At 43.3% G+C, this 24,543-nt stretch overlaps 1 protein-coding gene across 1 annotated transcript in view; it reads left to right on the top strand.

Moving 5' to 3' along the window:
• Positions 1 to 24,543, top strand: part of ephb1 (EPH receptor B1) — a gene marked incomplete at its 3' end in the record, with an annotated part of 149,638 nt that overhangs the window by 63,686 nt on the left and 61,409 nt on the right. Inside the window, exon 3 of the mRNA XM_083991707.1 lies at positions 229 to 910. Within this exon, the coding sequence (XP_083847833.1) occupies positions 229 to 910 (682 nt within the window). The remainder of the gene's footprint in view (positions 1 to 228; positions 911 to 24,543) is intronic.

Genomic DNA, 24,543 nt, shown 5'->3' with positions numbered 1-24,543 from the left:
CAATGGATGAGTAAACCCCACAGCTCGATAGGCTGATTCCTTTCTGTTAATCCAGGAAGAAGACTGAAATTTGGTGGCTCGGGGAGATTACTGATATGTGTACAAATTCTCTGTGGCTCAGCCAATATTAGCATTCTCAAGCAAAGGATGAGGAATAACCACAGCCTTGTCATTGATGATTACTAATCAACTGTGTGTGCCTTCTCTTCTCTCTGTCTCTCTGTGTAGTGGGAGGAGGTGAGTGGCTATGACGAGAACCTCAACACCATCAGGACCTACCAGGTGTGTAATGTCTTCGAGTCCAGTCAAAACAACTGGCTCCTCACCACCTTCATTGATCGGCGCGGAGCACAGCGCATCTATGTGGAAATTCGATTCACCGTGCGCGACTGCAGCTCCATCCCCAACGTCCCCGGCTCCTGCAAGGAGACGTTTAATCTCTACTACTACGAAACGGACGCCGTCATTGCCACCAAAGGCACAGCCTTCTGGATGGAGGCTCCTTACCTCAAAGTGGACACCATCGCTGCAGACGAGAGCTTCTCGCAGGTGGATTTTGGCGGACGCCTCATGAAGGTCAACACGGAGGTGCGGAGCTTCGGGCCACTGTCTAAAAATGGCTTCTACCTGGCATTTCAGGACTATGGTGCCTGCATGTCTCTGCTGTCAGTCAGGGTCTTTTATAAGAAGTGCCCGAGTGTGGTCCAGAACTTTGCAATCTTTCCAGAGACGATGACAGGGGCTGAAAGCACCTCCCTGGTCATTGCAAGAGGGATCTGTATCCCCAACTCAGAGGAAGTAGATGTTCCTATAAAGCTCTACTGCAACGGAGATGGAGAGTGGATGGTTCCCATCGGCAGCTGCACATGCAAGGCTGGATTTGAACCTGACAACGGCAACGTGTGTCGAGGTGAGTAATAAGAAGAATAGATACATTTTGTCACCAACATACTGTAGTTGTAATTTGACCGTGGCACCTCTGACAGTTGCGAGAATCCACCCTGCTTTTCATCGTTCATTCTCTTTTGAGATGATGGACTGCTCGCAACAGAACAAATCACTTGCGTTGTAAGCAGGCGACAGATTTGTTCTATTTCAGGCTTGCATATAAAAGGGCATCAGCATACGTTGGATCACAGATTTTCTGCATCATTGGAAGGGCAGAATTGATTGTGTTTCATGAGTTTTGCTGAGCATCATGTGCCGTACTCCTCCTTGATCACATCCACCTCCGGCGCGCTTGAAAGGCACATTAGCATTGATTTTTAATCTGTAGCGAATGCCAGCCTTCTGTGCAGCGTACTTTACAGATGGCAAGAGGTTTGATTCTGCCTCAGTATGATGTGCGCCGGAAGACTAAATTCTAAGGAATAACATGCACATAAAGATGAGGTTAATCTGGCTTTTCTGCTGTCACATTTTCTCTCTTCCCGTCCGTCCTCTAATGCACCTTTACGCTCCCTGCACCCTGCTATTCTCACACACTCGCAAACTTATACACAAAGAAGGAGAAAATTTGCTCAAGGTGTCTGATGATAATACGAGTGGCTTGGGGCTCTCAGTGTGGTGCAGTATTGGTTGGCCTACCTCAGGAGGTTAGCCGGAGAGTGTGTGGAGCCCAGATAAGATTGATTGACGCACATCTGCTCTGATCAATAAACAGATATGAGGGCGCCACATATCTACAAAGCACACTGTGTGTGACTCTGTCTACTGTATCCCTCTAGCATTGCTCTATATCCTACGCAAAACACACCAGCACACTTTTCATACACACCCAAACAAACACGCACATACACACCCACGCAGTCCTTGGCTAAGGTGGAATGACTTTGAAATGCAAATGATGAGGCAGAAGTTGGTTGCCTTTAGTCAGCGCCTCACTGAAAGTTTTCATTTCATCTAATTTTTGTCATCTCATTACGACTGCAGTTTACATTGTTTACAGGTCGCCTCATCTTTACTTTGTTTCTGTGATTTTTTTCTTTTGTTCTGGTGCAAGACACATTTCATTTACATATTTAAAAGTTATGCACATATGGGGGAAAATAGGTTTTCAGTGCGCTGTGTCCAAACTAATGATTTGTAAATATCAAACTATTGTTTGCCTGCTATAAGTCTTAACTTTAGCTCAACTTTCCACAGGAGCATGAGAGGTGTGGTATTCTTAACAAGCTCAGCATCATTATGTCTAATAGAAAATTTCCAAATGATGAAAAAAAATCAGTTGAGTTAGTATGTGACAACATTGTGAGCTAAACAAGATTCCACAAGGACAAAAATATAAAGCGTTTTGTTTTCAAAATACAACTTGAGAAACCAACTGTCTAATTGGACTGCAGTAAAATTTCCATTTTCCTGATTTCTTGAACCCACTTGTTTTAAATAAATCGGTGACATGTTCCTAGTTTCTGCTGACATTTTTATATCTGATAATGATATGTGTTTTTGCACAGCTTACTTAGTTGTTTTTTTGTTATTCTCATTATGAAAAGGACCTTTAATGCAATATTTCCATTTCATATTTTTATCCCTCTGCTCTGCTGACAGCCAAAGGCTTTACATCTTAGCAACATCTTCAGGTGATTTCTTCAAATTTAGGAACAAAGTCCACTTGAACTCAAAGATGAACAGATTCAGTTTTTGCACTCAAAGGTACAGAGTCAAGTTCACGGTGACCTCACAAAACACAACATCTGGGAACTCCTCGAGGGAACTAAATGGATTTTGGTCAAAGGTTCAAGCATCAAGGTCGCTGTGACCTCACAGCACATGTCACACAGCCAACACAGCCAACAAATCATTCTAGTTATGATGAAAGGTGCGATACAACAAATATTTTTGACATGACTAGACTTAATGTAGCTTTCTCAAAACTCAAAATTACACTTAATGACGTTATTGTACTTGAGATATGTTAAATATGCTCTTTGAAGTATTGGTTTTTACAGGATTTTCCCAGGAAAGATAATGAATCTTGCCTATTCTCAAACAAACACAATAAAAAAACAAACCTGCAGTTATTAACATATGGATATTATTACTGTTCAGTAAAAATGATGATGTTTTTTTCCTCAGTCCTACACACACTCCCAGCACAGTAATTGAGTCTAAGGTGTCCTTGACTATTGGTTGGAGACTTGTTGAGACCTGTGTTAGTGGGGGGCATCAGCACTGCTGTAAACACCACAAGTACACGTGGGCACAGACACGCACACATACACGGTCCCCCCAGTAGGTGAAGCACTACAAAGACTCTTTGAACAGAGGAGGAGACATACTGTATATTTCCACTAATTCCCACAATCCCCCTGACTTCCTCCACTAAGTACCCCCAGCAAGTAGGCTTCCTGCTGTGATAAGTTTGACATCTCTCTCTCTGATGGAAATGTAGCATTATGGGAGGTATGAAAAACAGCCAGCAGAGGGAGGGAGTTATTAGCGCGTAGCTGGGATAGAAAGTCGTATAAACCTGTAAAATGTTGTGTCATTTGACCTTAAGCCTCAGGGCAAAGACACTCACTTGTGTACAAGAATGCATGCACAGAGAAAGGCAGAGACAGAGACAGACAGAAAAGAGAGAAACATGATGCTTCCATTTCTATCTCTCATAACTAGCTTACTCTCTGGAGACTCGTATGGAATCTGTTCCCCTCTCATCTCCACAGAGAGGCTCCTCCAATTAGAGCAATCTCAACCTTTTATTTTCCACGCGGTCCCTTTTCATGGGCTTGTAATCCATTATTTAAACAGGGAAATCTAACCTTAAAGTGCTTGTGGAAGCTAAGTACTATGGGCAGCCAATCAATTGGAGGTTGGTGCAATAACATGGCCTCAGCATTGGGTCTGTAGTAATTGCCCATTAGAGATGAAGTAACAGGAACAGGAACAAAAAGAATATGAGAGCATGCAGTTTCATGCTGAAATAATTCCCCTCTTCGAGATCAACATGAGAAGGAAAGGTATTACATCGGAGAGGGAAGGCACTGTGGTGCTTGAAAGCACAGTGGGAAATCAAAAAATGGAAAGATGTTGCTTCTGTTTTGAGCCACGCTAAGCCATCTGATGTTGTCTTACAGGATTGTCGGACTGTAATTTTCAGGAAAATACAGAGCAGAAGCGAATGTTTGACTACTTAACACTGACCTTCTTACCTAAGATGTGAAAATTGTCCAACGGCTCCATTTATCCATTGTCGGTGTGGGAACGTAAACATTTTTATATTAACATCTACTTAAATGACTTGACAGCTAATGAAAAGCAAAAAATAAGTGCATTAATTCTACCTGCTCCTGTTTATGACTGTCAGTTCTTTCACTTGACATAACAAAACATGCATTTGTCGGGTCAGTCACACAACTACGCTAATCAAATCTGGAGTTTTGAATATGTTTATCTCTGCATAGTGAAAAAGCGAACGCTGTGAGAGATGACAAAAGGTGACAAATTAATCATTTTTGACTTGTTTAATTTGTGAGTCATTTAATATGACAGCGAAGATAAGCCTAATTGCAACTGAGTGTGTGTAAATGTGTTCAAACATATTTGTGTGTGTGTGTGTGTGTCTCTGTGAGCTCCCCCACCCACTGTACCTAATAGCACTTTCTCTAATCTATATGTTTTAATTAGTGACATGTAGCATGGCGTGTGTGTGTTTATGTGTGTGTGCGCATGTGTGTGGCCTGCTGTCACTTGGGCAGAGAGACCATGTAGAGTTGTTGTGCTCTGTAGCGATGATGCCAGCATGCCATCCTCATTACCAGCTCCCCAGCTCCCACACAAGCCATTTGGGTATCCCCTCTCACTCTCTATCTATCTCTCTCTCTCTCTCCTTCCCTCCCTCTCCCTCTCTCCCCCCCTTGGCTATGTAAGCAATCTGCTAAATATTTTATCACCTCCCTGTTAAATCGAGCGGAGACACTCCAAATAGCACCCCGCTACCTCCACCAACGCAAAGCTTGTCTTGTGTGTGTGTGTGTGTATGTGTGTGTCCTGCTCGGCTCAAGTGTCTTAGAGAGACTGATTTGACGGTTTCAGTGAACCCTCGCACGGTTGCTGTTGTGGTCTCCAGCTGAGTGATTGATAGAATCACCTTGATAAGGTTTCCTTCACATCCATCTCTTGTGTTTCTAAATAATCTGACATCATTGATCATTTTAATGTTCCTTGTGTTCCCATATATAAAGTGATTAAAACTCCATGGTAAGCTAATTATTCTGTTGTGTAAACTCTTAAAAGTGAATAATGTGGCATAAACTGCTTAGTTAGGCTAGATGACACATGATGAGGAGCAACACAAAACTTTGGACTTCCTGTTCCTTATTTTGCTTTTGCTACTGTTTCCTGTGAGGAACAACATTTTCGTTGAGCTGATAAATGCCTACATGAAGTCTATAAAGGTGGTGGTCTCATTTTAAGCGTTATGCTTCCCTCTTTTTTACTTTAGTGGGCCATTCCTATGCAAAGCACATCACTGCTCTGAGTCCCCTCAGCAGCGTGGAGGCTGGCTTTGGGACAGAGGACAGTAAAACAACTGGAACAGAGGGAACAGTGTTTCTAAAATGTGAATATGAATGAAATGGGACGATGAAACACTTAATGGCTAATGTGATTATCCGTGATATCATCTGACTACTTATTCGTGTAATTCTATTTATCCTATCCATCCATCCATTTATCCATCCATCCATCCGTCCATAACTCAATACACTATCCATGATCGTGCATCTTTATTTAGTCGCATTTACTTTTTGTAATTCCTCACCGCAGCGATCCTATAGGCCCACGCTGCAATACGAATCTCCTCATATTTTCTCTCTCCGTTAGGCTCCAGCGGGCTTTTGACATGCTGGCACATTAATATTACAAATATTCAAATAACTTTATTTAACATTCTGCAGGCTGACAGTGGCAGCGGGAGATTCACAGCCCATTGAGCAAGTGCGCTTCCCTGAGCTAAGTGCCGATTCATCATGGCTGCCTTACTCCTGTCTAATAGCTGCCATCATGGGGCACGAGCACACACGCGCACCGACACACACGTAAACACACATCTTCCCTATACACTTAGAAATGGTATTAGTTCTTCCATGTGTGCATTTTAAAAATGTTAAATGTAGTGTTCCAGGCGCATTTATCACATCATTAACCCAAGCCTTAAACCTTATAAACCTCAATACTCACCCATAGAGACTTCGTTGTCGTAGACAGCAACCAGCTGCTTTATCTATTTGTATTAGAGAGATAAGAGAATCTAACTGAAATTATGTAAGATATTCAGAATATTAATACAGAGAAGCAGTGGCAGTATTTAGATAAATTAAAACTTAAAGTTTGACTTTGGAGTCCAAACTTTTGGTTTTACAGTTTTCTTTCCCAGTGGCAGTTTGATTACTTCTTTATGTCTCATCTGAGTGTAAAAGATCTGGCAGACAGGATCCACAAAGGCCCGGTAAGCTATTAGAGCCAATTCCAGCCCATTTGGCCTTGTCTGCTTCGGTTCCACAGAGTTTACTTCATTTGCAGAGAAGCATCCGTGTGTACTTAGTGACACGCACAGCCACACACCTCTACACACACGCACACACACACACACATACAGACACAACAGCATCTTTTAAGTCACCTTGAAGCCCAATTAAGTAAAGGTCTGAGTCTTCCCGTTCTTATTAGTGGTATGGTAGTGACGACCGGCGTGATGAAGACAAAAATGGAGTAGTGGGAGGAAGAGACAGAGAAAAGCAATAAGAAAGAGCAGAGAGTGAAAGACTTCTTGTTTCCATGGGTCTCAATAGGCTGAATAGGGGGATGGCAGAGAGCAGTGGTGAAAGAGTGTGACCCAAACAAAGACTCTTTGAATTTAGGGTCCAAACAGAGTGTTGGTAATGACCCCAAACACAGATGCGCTCATCTCACTGCAACGACAGAGTCAGTCCCTAATGATGTGAGGGGAAGAGAGATTTTCTTCACACACAATGGAAATACCCACCACACACAGAGTTGTTCTTATCCCCCATGGAGAGACACATATTCCTGCGCCTATTATTTTTCACTCTCTCTGTCTTTCCTTTCAGCCACTATTTTCTTTTTTCTCTCTTTTTTTTGTCAGGTTCTCTAACCTTCGGTTCCTTTCAGGCCATGTGTTTGGTGACTGGGCTTTTTCCTCTAAGCTTGCCATTGTCATCCCTGACTCTTTCCCCTTATAGTTGCTGTACAAACTTTCTAAAGGAGGCTCCACTTTGACCCAACATCTCTTGCAATCTCCCTCTCCTCTCCTCCCCTCTCCTCTCCTCCCCTCTCCTCTCCTCTCCTCTCCTCTCCTCTCCTCTCCTCTCCTCTCCTCTCCTCTCCTCTCCTCTCCTCTCCTCTCCTCTCCTCTCCTCTCCTCTCCTCTCCTCTCCTCTCCTCTCTCCTCCTCTCCTCCCCTCTCCTCTCCTCTCCTCTCCTCTCCTCTCCTCTCCTCTCCTCTCCTCTCCTCTCCTCTCCTCTCCTCTCCTCTCCTCCTCTAAGTGATGGACACAGGGTGTTGTGGGCAGTGAAACACACGGGGACACAAAGACGCCCAACCATTCACCAGATGGCTGGGGCTCTGCTTAATTTGCCTATCTCACCCTCACTGGCAAAACACAAAAGCCCAGCGCTGTGGGAGCCTCCACTTCACCCTCTCACCCCAGCCGTGACCCCTCCCATCAATCAAACCCTTCACCTTATGCTTCCAAATTATGATTGCACATTTAAGAGCACAACAAAGACACCATCAATAATATGCCTGTCACTGTGGTTTCTTAACAAGGAGACCCAAAAGTTAAATATCAAGAGAAATGTGAATTTGGACAGCGCATAGAAAACTCTTCACTCTTCTTGTACCTTTCTGCCGCCTCAGCACACCACTCCTTTCTTCCCCCCTCTCCCTCCAGCAGCCAGTAATGATATGAGACCCCCCCTCCCTCCCACAGTTTTGGAAAGTACAAACATTCCTCGCTCTCCATGGTCCGTCATTTGTTAATACCCCCTCTCCCCTCATCAGTGTCCATCAGTATTCACTGTTCCCCTAATAAAACAGCCAGGCCTGTTTGTTTTTGACAGCAGAGGGACACGTTTCAACATTTTAATTCTAGAAAATTGTCTCATCCCTTCCTGGAGGGTTATCAGCAGCAGGATGATAGATGTGGATTAGTCGAGGTTGTGTTGTGAAACTCGTGGACTTACAAATTAATTAGAATTGAATTGCAATTATACAAGGACCAATACACTTCTGTTCATTCCACATGCAGTGAGAGCTAGTCGACAAAGCAATCAGGAAGAATCTGGTTGTTTATCAGACTGATATGCAGAGTAAAGGGTCAGTACACCCAGTTTATTAGGCAACATTTTCTCACTTACCTCGCTGTCAGATATCCTCTTGTCACTAAGGCACACTACCTCTCAAGTAAAAACTAGTTAAAACCATGGAAGAGTGAAAAGATGTGTGCGTGTGAAGTGATGGTGCTGTTGATGTCATTTTTGATGATAAAAACACCACAGACAAAATATAATTTTTACTTTATTGCATTGGTGTGACTTGGGTAAACTTTGGGTAAATGAAACTTTTAGCTGTGCAAGTGAGTAAGAATTTGAATATGTTTTCTCATAGGCTGTTTCTAGGTGTCTTATATACGTATATTTCCCAAACAGGAAATTATATATTTCAGTGCATCGCCTCCATGCTTTGTGTTGATTCCTTCTATCTGGATGGCCATGGCCATGCACGTAGAATTTACCACGTATACGATCACATCACTACAAGTTGAACTTTGTGTGTTCAATTTCATAACCAAATCATGTCTGACATAATTTTTCCACACTTGAACTATATAACATGACAGTAGTTATAGTTTAAGAGCTCCCCAAGTAACCCTGATTAAACATATGTGAAACACGCTGTGTAATCTGTGTGATAATACCGCATATTACCCTAAACCAACCAGGCTCCCTACGACTGGGCAGGTCAATATGAACACGACCTCAAAATGTTCACAATATGCAATTAACCAGTAATTAGACAACTCCTATAATCTGCATCGCGCTATGTCATCGTGCACGTGTAATTGCATGTTTTCATTGACAGTAAACACAGCCTGTACTTTTCAGGGTCAGGGCATGTGGTTGTGCAGAAACCAGAGGAAACATCTCTTTTCAAAGTGACAGACAGGAAGAGCCAGTGAAGCCCAATCTGGCAGACACATCACTGTGACAAATTATTGATCTTGGCTTTGTTGTCTCCTCTCATACCAAGGACCTCCTGCTATGGCTGTCTTCTGAAAACGCCCACTGGAGAGGACATTGTGTGAATATTGAATCTTGAAAGCAAGACGGAGGAGAGGAGGAGTCTGTGTCTATCTATATGTGTGTGTGGGTTGAGGGGGCAGTGATTAAAAAAAAAGGAGATGGAGAAAAAGGAGAAAAAGAGTGACTTGGTAATCCTCTCTTTGAGCACTTTGGGCTTTGTGCTTCATTTGTTTACTGAGTTCCCACACTGGCTGGGGGGCTACAGCTTTTCTTCCAGGCTGGAATTAGCATAGCCAGACTTGTAGTCAGATCTGCGTGGCACTTCATATGCAAGTGTGTGTGTATGTGCAGTTGAAATGAGGCAGGAGCTTAGCGTATCATTGGCTGGGTCATACCGACTTTAATGAAATCTTCAAAGTGTGCGTGGTTTTATAGAGTCTAATCAAGCATGCTAACCTCTCAGACTGTCTTTCTTTTGCCTGCATTTTGCAATGTAAACCCATCACATGCTCATCATGCTTCCACTGTGTGCTGAGTGGGAACAGCGTCTGTGTCAACAGGTTGAGTGCTGCCTACGTGTTGCAGTGGACAGTACAGTGTCTCTTGTTTGGAGGTTGGATTGATTGCATTTATTGTGCACTGAGGAGATTGAGTAACACATGAGTGCTACAAAAAAAAACACATGACAGGTGATTAAAATGGCAAAAACTGAATAATAATAAGATAGAAAAATACAGTTATTTTGTGCATTATGCAATATTCACATTCAAGTCCTCACAAATCAAATCAGTAATAATCAGACTCTGTTCAGTTCATGTTTGGCGCTTAAAGAGGGGAACCTTTGCACACCGTTGCAACAGCTTAAATGATGTGATGGACAGTTCAGACAATATATAAAGCCCTGATGTCTGACTACCTACTGTGTCAGAGATGATAGCTTATGATTATGTTTGGTTCACTGACTCTCCTTTCTCTCCTCTGCTTTAGAGAAGGGTGAAGAAACATTTTTCAGCAGACGGGGACTAGTATTACCGACCATTGGAATTAGGCTACCTTGTGATACTTACACTGTCCTGTTAATGGAAACAGATTAATCTACTGTCCCATCCTACTATAGCGTTTAGTTTACTGGTGCAATGTTGGTTGTAAAAGCAATTGATTTCATTGATTTCACAGCCAAGGTATGTAATGTAGCCTCAACTCACATTTCTGTTTTCTTGCTAGGCTGCCTCTGAAAACAGGATGTTGTGTTTCCTCTACTTGATTGACAGTTATCCCCGCGGCATATTATGCAGTTAGCAATAACATTTTAATAACGCTCTTCTGTTTTGAAGGGGCAATAACTTGGACAACATGTTGAAGAGAAAGTTTATAGTAACCCACTACATCTAACCACAGGGTTCGCCTATGATTAGTGAACACTACAGGAGGAGAGATATTTCATCTAAGAAATAACCTGTTATTAGGTGGATTTGATTAAATTTGATGCACCTAGAGATACTTGTGTAACTTTTCTCTCCAACACTGTTTCATGATGTCTATGCGCAGTGCTTACAAATACAAAAAGCCCTCTGTGAAAGAGCAAAGATGGTATCTTAGTGCTGGGCCAGCGTTACTGTAGAGCTCGGCCAGACTGCACAGTGGTATGCTTCTCAAAAAGAATGATATCTGATTAGTCCAAGTCAGAATAGAGGCAGAAGCTGACAAACAAATGGATTTGCTGCGCCTAGAATGTTCTCTGGGGGAGCTGGATGGGCCGAGATACAGAGACGCTGCCTTTGTGTCGGAGCCAGCGTGAAGCATAATAAGACCCTTTGGGGAATGAACCAAACACAGACTGATAGGGACACAAAGGCACACATGCTCATACACTCAGTCAATTTCACAATCTCTCCGCCTCTCTCTCCATCTCTCTTTTCCACCTTAGCTATCTTTCTCTCTTTCTTCCTTGTAAACTGACCTTTACATTACTGCCTACTGCGGCCGGCCTATCATTATGTGTTTTGGCTTTGCAGGGCTTGAGTTTCTTGACTCTTGCCAAGTTTATTGTGTCAGCCAAGTGTTATGTCAGACTCGCACAAACAGGATTCACAGCCCTTTTTTATAAGGATATAATTGTGTGTGCGTACGTACGTGCGCGTACGCATGCTCGTACGTGAATACGTGCGCGTCTGTGTGTGCTTCACACCCATCATGGCATGAATGGGCCAGCAAATCCTATTCCCTCCCTCTCTTGTTTTCCCTTCTCTATCTCATCTTTTCTGCCTCTTTAATTCCCTCTACCTCTGTCCTCCTCTCGTGTTCTGCTAGGAGAGCAGTCGTACAGGGAGTGCGACAATAGGGGTATTAACCAAATGTATATTGAGCTTGCCTGACTCGCGCAGTCAATGTGGTGCTTTTACCTCCCTAATACCATGTGAATAGGGCTGCTACTCCCTGAGAAACGCCTCTTTGAGCACTCGGAGTAAGGGGGCCCTTTTACTGCCTCTCGTGACCTGGGTCCACGTTTCCTGCGCTGGCCCCATCTCAGCGCACACAGTTCTTCATTTTCATAAGCACTTAATCTGGATTGGAAGCCTCTCCATTGTGGAAATGGTTCGAGATGGGGGCCTCGACCAGACAAAGAGACCCATATTCCCATTCGTTCGCACAGAGCCTTTAGCAGCAGCGGCTAATTGTTGTACAGAGAGGTAAGAATGATGGGATGTTGAGCGGGCATCGTGCTTAACACTGCCCCCTGTGAAATACGAATGTGACGACGAGGAAGATGAATGTAGACTTGAGGGGCAGACATAGGAGAAGAGATACCTTGTAAAAAAAAAAAAAAAAAAGAAGAAAAGAATTATCCACCTCTCACAGTTTATTCATCATTTGATCCAGGTCAGAACGGATCCTGTGATGCCGGCTGATCGTAAAGTTTGGTTTGATTCCTCTAGGTTACAATGCATAAGACTTTGGAGCTGGAATGTGTAACAAACTCAGAGTGAAGCTTTGAAGTTTAATGCTGTTGCCCTGGGCTACTTAGCTCCAGGGTCAAATGAGATTAGACTCTTGATCTGTGTTAGCGCCTTCTGATCTGTCGGATCGCAGCGTAGAGGTGTGCGTGTGTGTGTCTGTGTGTTTTTGCGGGCATATGTGCGTATTGTATGTGTCTGCGTGAAATATGACTGAATGTTTGTGTTGTTGAGTCTGCATGTGTGAAAGGATTTGCATATCTATGGAGTGTTGCCTAATTCAAACTCTGGTTTCGCTTCTACATTTTCATGTGTGTGCGAAACACCCATATGTTGGTGTGCTTCCATAGTGTTCTCCCCCCAGATATGGGTTGTCGGCTAATTAGTAGTGTTGTTAGCTTGATCTGTGTGCTTTGTTGGTGTGTCTTTGCAAAGCACATCCTCTCTCTCTTTCCCTCTTTCTCTTTCTCTCTTTCTCTTTTTCTCCGACCATCTCTCTCTCTCTCCGTTTCTGTCTCCCTGCTCACTGCCCCGGAACACCTTAATCCAGTGTGAAAGCAATTGGCTCTCTCAGATCTAATCAATAGAGGGCCAGGGCAGTGAGCCAGGGGGAACATCTCTGGCCCCTGCTCAGCTACAATCAATTTAGAACCATCGATTCAGTGATTGAAATACAAAGAGCAGACTTGCTGGACCGTACAGGTGCTTTAGTGTTTGGGTGTGCCAACATGTTATATATCTCCCTGTGTGAGCATTTCTCTGTATTTATGTGTTTTTGTGAGTGTGTGCGTGCGTACGTGCGTGCGTGCGTGCGTGTGTGTTGTGTAATGCCGTATGCGTGTAGGTGAGCATGTGTGTAAATTTATGTGTGTGTGTGTGTGTGTGTGTGTGTGTGTGTGTGTGTGTGTGTGTGTGTGTGTGTGTGTGTGTGTGTGTGTGTGTGTGTGTGTGTGTGTGTGTGTGTGTGTGTGTGTGTGTGTGTGTGTGTGTGTGCGTATATGGATAGTATGATTTATTTTCGAGCCATCTGTAGTAAAGTGGGAATGGCATTTAATCTAGCACCTCTGAGACCGAGCCAAGAAAAAAAAAATCACTCCTAATCCAATATGTCCTGCCCAGGGAAGGTGTGTTTTCCAAGGTGTCTGTGTATGTGTGTGTGCGTGTGTATGCAAGGTCTTTACATTTGTGTGCACCCAAGGGTTCCCTCCAGTACTCCCCACATGTCAAAGCAGGTGTGTTCGTACGCCCCGTGTGTTGACAGATGAACAGAACGGTAGACTATGGGCATGTTTTTGGATCCATTCACATACAGACTTTAACAGGCCCTTGCACAATATTTGCATGCAAATGTACAGAATGATGTGTGCATGGATATTGACATGTGAGAGCGCACATGATATCTACAGAGATGTGTCTATCTAACTTTCCTCCACTATGCTTTGCATATGTTATGTGTGAATTCATGCATACAGTATATGTCAGTTCGCATCATATTATTCTGACCTGGCTTTTGCAGTTATACTCTGCCATATTCATTTGTGCAATTTGTGGCTATGCAGTAACAGCAGTGTATATCGTATATGGCACTATGTGTGTAATTGTATTTGATGCAAGTTCCAGTCATGCTGAATGTTTACTTGCACAACTATAATCAGCCATAGGACATCAGCTACAGCCGCTCTGCATTAGTAAATGAAGTGAACAGTCACTGAAGTTGTTGCCTTCACCACACTGTGTATATAATCTGCTGCTCTGCCTTCAAGTAGAGTATACTATGTTTGAGGGAAGGAAAGAGTCCAGGTTTGAACAGCTCACTACAAACCTGGACCTGTTTTTATAAACCTTTATTGTGTCAGGGGATGTTTCGATGTGTGTGTGTGTTCTGCTGGAACTGATTCGATGATGGACATAAAACATCAGAAATCACATCTCTCTTTTGTGTGTCTTGCTCTCAACCTACATGCAGTACAGCACAGCCCACCCCCTCTCTTTCTCTCTGTCTTTCAACCACACGCAAACACACACACACACACACCATACCTTTGTCAGCCCTTACCCTCGTGTTAATGGCTTTCTGCCATTTATACTCTTAATCCAGTTTCCCAGGTGTTTTTGTTATGCTTTTCTCCCTAATTCTCTGCTAGACAAGGTGTTGATGTCTTTCACAAAGTCCACAATGTCATGAGGCCTAATGAGAATGTGCCACACACACTCTGTCCTTTAAGTCAGCCGCTTCCCTTTGCTCCCCGTTTACTGTGCACTTTGATTAACACTGCAGAGGTGAAGTGAAGCTGAAATTTCTGTAGCTTGCCTTTAGTTTAATCTTGGTTTTAAACATTATTATGAGTGTGATTCTGATTATTATGATGATAATCAATAATTATACTGAAATATTTTGTACTTTATTACTTCCTAGCCCTCATATTACAACATTTTATTGATAATTATAGCATTTATAGGAGTCTCATTATAATCCGCTGTCAGTATAACCCATTATTAAACAGTTCACTGAAGCTACTTTGATGCTTAGAAATCTCCGCTCCACCTGGTGACTTCCAGCTGCTCTGCTGGCTTTCTTGTTTTGTTTTGTTTTGTTTTGTTTTCTCTTTTTCCTCCAATACCCTGGTCATCCATCAACACCAGTCCATCACTGTCCATCATCTGAATGTCTCACTTCCGGTCTCCACCTGTCTGAGATGTGCACATAAGTGTAAAGAGGTCCCACATGGATGTGCCCCCTCAGGGCACGCACACACACACACATGCAGTCACACAGAATGAACACATATGTTTGCCAGTTTCATAGCTCAGGGCATATTGACTAGCGCTGGCTGATAAAGGTCAGTTCTGTCCAGATTTGGACAGGTGAGGTGGGGGCTCATCACACACACACACACACACACACACACACACCTTCTCTGTATGTTAGTGTGTGTCTGTTTGTCTGCAACAGGATACATTTTTCTGATAAGGTTGTATGGAGGTCATGGGGATGTGAATATGACGTGAATTTAGATGTGCTGTCGACTCAGTTACCGTCAGAGAATTTCATGACTGCAGGTGCATCGTGTGCCAGCGAGTGGGGTCAGTCTCTGTTCATTCACACGATGCATCTGAATACTTTGATGAACACATCTGTTTGTCTTTGTACGTCATTCATCTATTGAGTTTTCTGGTCATGCCTGGGCCTGATGGCCACAGAATTGTTGTTTTTGTATTTATAAAAGCACACCCATCCGGAACTATGAATGGAGCTGTCTCTGTTGGGCAGGACAGATGCATAGTTGCTCTAAGCAGCATTTATTATCCAGCCTTTTTTATTCCCCGTTGCCTATTGTCATCCTTCGAAATAATAGCTCGGCTGCACTAAGTATGCAATGAGAAATGGCTGCTTTGCACAACACACATATTGTTGGACTCTGCCACCGACAATTTGAGTGACAAGATGCACTCCTGAGTGCTTTCTCACTTTGTTTTGTTCTCACTTCCCCACTTCTCTGTCTCTACCTTTCTCACACCCTTATTTCCCTGATCCCGGTCACATTTCCTCTCCCACGCTTTACACATAATTTGTGCTTTCTCTTTTGATGCAGAGCATTTTATCATTACTTTCCATTAGGCATAATAGCAGCAGGGGCAATGAACGACAGACATGCTGGTACAGCTGGAGGAATATCCCACTGGTGAATGCATAATTGTATTAATCTAGCTATTTTTTGAGATAGCTGATGTTATCACCATCTGCGGGTGCAGCACTGCTCCTGACCACCTCACTGTCACTTTTTTTTTTTGCTCACGCCACCCCTCCACTCCACTGTTCTCCAACCTCACCTTTCCCCCTCTTGTCCTATCATCAGTGATGCATTCTGCAGCCCGAGGGCAGCCTCTAAGCTCGCTATTGGATTTCAAAAAGCCAGACTTATGTTTTTTTCCTCTCCTCTCCTTGTTGTCATCTACAACCAGATCCACTCCACAGCTAACCTCCGGCCTCTGACTGCGACTGATAGCCCTCTTGCCATGTGTGAAAATGTCAGCATGAGCTTGACAGGGTGCAGGCGCTTCCTACTTGGTCATAGGTTGGGGATGGAAGGGCCTCCTATGGTTACACTCTTTCAGATCATCGGTGGGAAGAGTAGGCAGTGTTCAGCTGTGTGATTCCACCAAGGGTGCTTGTCTTTGCCAGAATATTTTGGTGTAAACATTGTGTTATGTACGCTCAATTAAGAATCAAATTAGGGAATGGTAAACAGTGAAGAGACCTTTGTTTTCCAGTTGTTTTATCATTCTACTCCGCCGCTACAGTCAGTCGTGCATAATTACTCACCCCCTTCACAGGCCTCTACACTTATTACCGGGGCCTCAATGCTGAGCCAAGGGGCTGGGCATTTTGGGATACATGGGTATTTGAAGCTATTGTTAAACCTTGCTACGATTCACAAAGCATTTTAACATAAAATTCACTGGTGAGGGAGTGATGAGGGCTTTACAGCTAGATTTGGACGGAGGTAAGGTATTTACCACTGTATTAGCATTCATTATTCTTTCATTAAAATGTAAATATACCATATTAATCCAAATACTTTCTGGTTTAATTTCTCCTGACGCTACAGTGCTTCTAGTTCTTAAAACAGGTTTTCCAGGAGCTTTTTGTTTGATGCACTAACAGTGTTGCCACTGTTCTAAAGCATTTCCTTTTGCTAATGTTGAGATGAATTATGCATGGCCACTATTTGTGAAACAATAAATTGCCGTAACGGTTCGTGGTATTGTCTTGTATAAAAGAAAAATCACCAATTTTGTGTCCATCTCAGAAAATATAGTCCAGGTGATGTAAACTCCTCCTGAGAGTCTTGTTTTCCATCACAAAACAAGTCTCCCTGCGACACAAGCACACATGCCTCATACCACCTCTGTTGACTCACTGTCCGTCTGTTTGGGTGATATTTTGGTGAAAGATTTGTAGCTACCAGCAGGTAGGTTGTTCCCTTGAACACAGCTGCTGTGCAGCAGTCACTCAGCAGTTTAGAGTTCACTGCCTTTGAATTGAAAATAGGACAACTGGGACAAATATAAAAAATTGAGGATATGTGTAAAAACCTGTGTAAATAAATGTATTTTTCTCTTAATAAGTACACAGAATTGAAATGAAGTAGCCGGCAATAAAGAATATCAGGCCATGGGTCCAGATCATCTTGTCAAATTCCTTGTAACTCTGCACCAACAAAAAGTGACTCTAATCCTAATTAGTAGCATATATTCAGTCAATATATAATACAGGTTACTGCAGTGTCAAGCAATTTAGCAGAAAGCCTCCACAGACATACAAATCCCAATAAACATCTAAAATTAGAATTGACTAATGTCTCTCTCAGTTAAATAACAAGATTTTAGTTTGTTTCGTAGCTGCTTCTTAATCATATTAAACTTAACAAACATTCTTAACCAAACAATCAACAATATTTACAAAGTTCATTGTTTTCCTCTGCTGTTCTCTGTGATGACTGATAGATTACTGTGGCTATTCTGTGGGCTATGTGCTATGATAATGAAACTGTATCACTAAGGTACATCTATAGCTGCAAACCTCTTGCTTGAAGCCACCTCCCAGATCTTTGATTGCATCCACTTTCTTTTTCAGTCACACATTCATGAAGAATTGGCAAAAAGAAAAAGTTACGTATTTCACACATGACTCTATTTTAATGCAATAATCCCTGTTTCACTAGATGACTCCAGTGGCTGATGAATGGGTTTCTTACGGGGATTCTTACGATTCTTGATTTGACTAATTGTTTGCTCATCCAGGAATTTACAATTAGACATCTCTCTCCTTGATTCCCTCACTGTTGACAATCTACAGTTTCTCATTGGGTTAAGATTTCCTCATGTCAGAACTAGGGAAAAAAAGGGAAAAGATTTGAGGGCTGTAAATGTAATAGACATTGTTGAGCAGAGCAACAGCAAAGGAGCAAAAAGAGCAAGAGTGGGCATCTTTGACTAACTGCTATAGATTAATTGATCTAGCCATGAAGTTAATGAGCTAGATCCTTTTTAAAAGAGACAAGTGCTGAGACAGAGGAAGCTAATGGTCTTGCACAACTTGGAGTGGTAAGAAAGAGAAAGCTATTTATCTTGAAGGATATACTTAATTCACTTTATGACAGAGTTGCTACGTAATTGACAGGTCTTGTAATTGTTGATTTTACAGCCTAATTCTGATCATCCTTCTTCGCACACTGTGATGAACTGACTGTTCAACACGAGACACAAACAGATGACTTTTGATTATAAAATCTAGATACCTGAATGGACATTTTTCTGAGATTGTGCTGATTTAATTTGACAATGAATATCCTTACATAATCACATCATTGTGTCTAAATTGGAAATGTAAGCAGCTTTTGTGTCCTCAGTTTGCTATCTGAATGAATTTAGGTTGATCAAATCAATACTGCAATCATAATGCAATCAAACACTGACAATAAAACGCTCCTTGCTCGCGCAACTCCCCCTGACTGATTTCACCCCTCATCAAGTAACTCTGTATCTCAGTCTGTCTTGCCCCTCTCTGTTTTTTCTGTGATAGCTGGCAGTGGGCAATGAGCCCGCTAGTCCCCTGTTAGGTTCTGATTACACTGTAGATTGTAGTGCAAGCACATGTTACTGCCTGCTGAGCGGCGATATGTTTCGGAGAGCAGTTCTCTCTACTACCTTGCCAGCCAGGATGGATTGGCACAGTGGAGTTTCCTGGAATACCAATGCCACCTCATATTCTCTATCTGTTCTCTCTGCTCCTCTCTGACCACTCCTTTATCTAAAAGATATGCCCAGTGCCTTGGCACATAGCTGCATCTTCCTGGAAATAAAATTGACCCGAAACCACTGTGGCAGGCGCGATACCGGGCGGCCGGCTGCCAATGCAACATTCGGTGATGACGGGGCCTGTGTGGAGCGAAGAGATTATATAGCTCCCTTGATCTGTATCTCGCTCATATTATGCACAGACATGCATACATTATGCACAGACATGCAGACACATGCGCACACATGCACATGCAAACTCATGGATGCACTCTCAGTAAGCCAGATTTCCCAGTCGGCTGGTCTGTCATTGGCCGGCTGTTCAAAGGGAAACTGTGGGCCAAAAAAATACTGGCTGTGTGGTTACCATGGTAACAGTCTGCCCAGGGGCGTGGGCTGTCTGCTAAATTGTTCGTTGGTTTGTTAAGGCTCAAAAACACACACACACATTTTCACACACACATCGTACACACTTTAATTTTGACAGAACATGTCTTCATATATTCAGTGTCTCACAGATAAAATGCTCTGTTCATTAGCATTAGTGGCCAGACTGTGGGATATCACATCCGTATTAGAAACAGACTATTTTAGAGCAATCACACACAGGCTTATTTATTTTCTTTAGCTGGACACTGTCTCATCTTGTAGCTATTTTACTGCTGCACTGCCCTCTATTGAATCCAGTCCGACATGGTTTTCTTTTCTAGCACGATGTTCACATGCATACAGGGATCATCTGTTATTATTTACTGAATATCACTACATCACTGGCTGCCAGATTAGTCTGTTTTTTCCTCATTTCTCTCCCCGTAATGTGTAGACATTGCCTCCCTCTCCTCACACCAAGACCACACAGCAGTATGGCCCTCTGTGGAGTTACAAAGCCAGCCTAATTGGCAGATATCTCTGCTTACTTTAGGGGCTTTAAGCATTGTTCACCTGGGTTTCTGCAGCCTCAGACGTTGCCGAATTAGCTAGAGGACAGGTATGTGAAGATGGAGTGCTGTTTGGACTAAGGCAGCAGAAAGTTAAAAGAGTTGTATGTAGGTGAATTTATGTGTGCGTGTGTGTGGGTGAGTTTGTGTGTATGTGGGTGGTGGTGGTGGTAGGTGGAGGTGCATGTTTTAGCTTGGTAGAGGGGCTCTGACAGGGCCAGAATGGAGAGATGATTAATGATCGAGGGGGGAGTGTTCGGTGGGAGGAACCACAGCTCTTAACAAAAGCAGACAAGGTATGCTCCAAGCTCTGCACTTTTTCTGCCATCCCTTTATTCCTGAGAAAACCTCTCTGGCCCTCTTTTATTCCGCCTTACATTCCTTCTCTCTGTGAGATTAGGAGGTGATGACAGGGGGTAGTGGTGAATTACACTGACCAGACTTTGCCAAGTGATGTCACTCCTGCGAGCCCTGGATGCCTTCAAGTTAGGGAAAAAAAAAATGACCGCACACTTGTGAGAAGTTACATACATGGGAGTCCCAGATCTAGGACTGAAATATTTAGTCCTTTTTGACCCATGTTGGCAGTTTATGAGAAATATGCAAAACTGCTCTTGAATCAGTTTCTCTGAATGAATAAATCATAACCCTAAAAGGCAGTTTACCCCGACTTTTAATATCCTGCGGGCATTTTCTGATGATTCTGACAAGCCTTTGTTTCGAACCATGCCTCTGTCTCAAATAATTGTATTGTGTTTTTCAATGACCTTGTGGAGAAATGGAGCACCTGGGTTGGAAAAGCAGCTCATTACGCGGATTGTGGCTGGAAAATGAACAATGACAGAGGAGCGAGAGTGAATACCAATAGGCTGTGGCGGTGATTGCCTTTTTGTTTTAAGATGTTGGCTGTCCGGCCACGTTTTGCATCCCCTTTGTCAAACAAACATTCGTTTTTACCACTGGATTGATATTCTCAGATTTATCACTTGAACAAATCTATAGAGGCACGCACTTGGTGCGTACGTAGCCCCCTGCGGTTTGAGTGGGAGTGAGCTGTCTTTCTGAGTGACTGAGCAACAAAATTGCAAAATGGGGGTCAACTGGGGTCTTGACCCGATCATAAGCCTATCTGTATGAGTGTTTGTGAGTGAGTGGGTGTATGCATGACTCAAAAGCCTTTAAAGCCTGTGATCCATCCCATGTGATGGATGAGGGACGGGGTTAAGGGTGTTATTGGGGGGCTGAGAGTTGTACTTAAGGGTCACTGATGCTAACTCACAACTTTGTGCCCTTCTGTTGGTCACGCACCCTCTGTGCATAGTGTTTTAAATCCTCAGACAGGCAAAGCTGAAGCTGAGAGAGAGAGAGAGAGAGAGAGAGAGAGAAAAAATATATTTGAGTTTCTTAATTCTCTCAAGCTACATTCTGCAGGAAAATGCTGCATAGACTTCATCAGGGAAATCACTATTTTACTAAAGAAAATGTCTTAACACGAACCATAGCTTTGATGTGCTCTACTTTAGTGCTAATAGTCAATATTGCAGCGCAGGAGAAAGATTTTAAGAGAGAACTATCTCATATTACAGAATGGAACTCTCTCCTTTAAATCTCAGATTTATCACATAAGCTCGACTACCTTTCCACATCAACCGCTGCATACGTTTGATTTCATTTCCCACAATTTGCTGCCAAGCCATTTCTGGGGTTTTAAAGGCTCATACATACTTCAGAATGATGCCAAAAGAAAAGTCAGGGGAGGGCTTAGTGTACTGTGACTTTGATTGCGTTTGAGTAGCGAAAGCCATTTTCAAACCCATCTTGGTTCTAATCCTCTGCAGTTGCTTCCTGCAACTTGTAACTGTACGTTTCAGTTTTTTTTCTATTATCTTGCGCACACCTGCTGATGCTTGCATGACAAGTTAATATAATTCTTGATCCACTGAGTCCATAAATCCCATGTTTCCAATTACCATGTGTTCTTATGGGCTCTATACATTTTACAAGCACATTCTAAGCACATGCACCTTATGTGGCACAGTGCCAGCGTGCTTCCATGTATGATGTATTGCCTGCAGCGAACACTATATTATATACTCAGCAAGTGCACTGCTTAGTCTAACCTCGGAGCACCAGCTCACAGCTCTGCACACGATGAGACTGGCTCGGATTGCTGTATCTTCTCATGTGGCACTTGTCCTGGCCAATCAATACATCACTGTTGTGTAGAAAGAAGATCAAATGTTTGCTCCAAAATAACTTGGAATGTGCGATACACAAAACTGATTTACATGCTTGCGTGTCCAGATGGTGATTGTTGTCATTAACCGTAATCTTAAGAGGAAGAGCACCTGCTGGGAAAGTGACTGACAGCGAGGAGATCATCGTCTCATCTCTCCCGGTCAGGGTCGCCGTGGCATGAGGTCATCACAGTTAGACTGCGATGAGTAGCGAGCAGTGATCCACAGCTGCCACGCCGCTGTCAGCTCACTGCAGAGTGAACTTGAGACAGGGAGTGAGAGCAAGACGGGCAAAGTTAACAAGGATTCAAACCTGTCAGTCAAAGGCGAGAAAGCAACAAGGGGAGGAAAGGTGGAGGAAAAGAGAGAGAGCAATTCATTACCAGTGGGACAGACAAAAAAAGATGTGAGGGCAGAGAAGAAGTAAGAAGGAGAGAACAATGCAGAGAGAATCCTACAGAGACCACTTGAAAGGGAGGAATGTTTTGTTTCTGCATGCAGCCAGTTCAGTGGTGGGTTATTCTCCCACTGGGGAGACTAATTGCTTGTTGATCTAATGTTCTATCCCCTCCTGTCCCTGAAAACCAACACACTTGATGAGTGATGGGTCTATGTGTTTTTTTTCTTTTTCCCCTTCTGCGGGACAGGAACTCCTGGCCTCATCCAATCTAAATATTCACAAATCAGGGGGAAAGACTTTGGGCTCGGTTCCAAGTTCGATGAAGCATAACGCTACTCAGCCCACTGCTGCCTGCCCTCAGAACGAGACCTCTGAGGGTTTGCAAACATTGTTCACATCACTGTCTCGTTCTCTCTCTCTCTCTCTCTGGCTTTGTCCATATCTGTTGCTTCCTCCCTCTCGCTCTGTGAGGCAGATCAGTGAGCATCTAATTAATGAGTTTAATGTTACGATTCATGCACTTTTATGTGTCCATTAGAGAAAGAGCCTCGGCACCAAGGTAGAAGTTATAATTTAGATGGACGTTCATTCTCTGCTGTGTGTGGGTGTGTGTTGGGGGTGGGTTGCCTGTTTGTGTTTGCCTGGCTGTCACTTATCGCCCCCGTCCTGTAATGCTGATCGCAGCATCTCCAGTTGTCCAAGGAAGAGCCGGTAAATTATCTCAGGTTCTGTAGAACATAACGCTAGTCAAGTGGCGGAAAATGCGGGAGCGGCGTCTCATTTAATGGGGTCATCAGTGGCTACACGTGTCGTCGTGTAAATCAGTTCAGTAAATGCATTCTTGAAAGGTGAGGAGAGCGCTGAGTCCAGAACGGGAGTGTTTCTGGGAGTTATAAAGTGTGTGTGTGCGTTTGTTTGGGTGTGCGTTTAAGAGCATGTGTGTGCGTGCGTATATGCATTGTTCTGCCCACAATTTTTTTGCCTTGAGGCACTTCTGCAGCGCTGCTTTCTCAGACGGCTGATTCAGCACAGCTTCACCTTCTTTCTTCTTCACTGTTGTCCATTTATGAGCATCCAGGCCGGCTACTGTCTGTCTGTAAACACACAACCCGAGGGCAGAACCCAATGCACGCATTCTGCTCACACCCCATTAAACACACTCTGAACAACTTATTGTGATCCCTTTTCTTAAGAGTCAGGGCAATAGATTTGAAGCTTGCATGAGCGTGTATGTGTGTGTGTGTGTGTGTGTGAGCCAGACGGCCATGTGCATGCGAGTGCTGCTTTGCTCTGCTCGCCCTGGTATATGAATTTTATACACCAAAGATGATGACACATAAGTTCTCTTCTGCTCTCCTGCTGAAAATGAATTTTTGATCTGTGTTTTATCGTCTTGTAATCTCTGATATCTTTGGAAGTTATTGCTTTATAAAACAGCGCTGCAGCTGGTTGGTGCTTCACCATATGACCACTGAGAGGTTTTAAGATTCTCTGTGTTCTTGTATTAAAGAGAGTTCAATCTCCTCACACATGAAATCTATATATTACAAATCAAGACAGGTTCTCCCATTTCCCACACACTTACAAGAAGAGGCTCACAGCCCCCTATAGAAACATTATTGACTTAACTGTACTCTCCCACAACCCCTATAGAACTTTTATATTCTTTCATACATGCATCTACAGCTGTGCAGTATCCACAGCGCAGCAATGTGTTTTGCTTGCGGAGATATCCTTGTGCACTGCAGCTGTGATCTGCCTCACAGCTCTTAGAGTTGTTTTATAAGCTGTTTGTGGTTGTTGTGGTCATGTATGTGTGTTTGTATGTGTTGGTCTGACCATGTGCGGACAGTGTTGTGTGACTAGACATGAGGTCAGTCAGTTAGCCTCTGGCGTGTCTGTTGGCCACACTAAAGGAGATGGGAGCAATACCACTGTTGGGAGAC

Source organism: Trachurus trachurus, assembly GCF_905171665.1.
Source record: "Trachurus trachurus genome assembly, chromosome: 17".
Classification (NCBI taxonomy): Eukaryota; Metazoa; Chordata; class Actinopteri; order Carangiformes; family Carangidae; genus Trachurus; species Trachurus trachurus.
The sequence above is the reverse complement of the archived record's forward strand: the minus strand, read 5'-3'. Positions and strand labels throughout refer to the sequence as shown.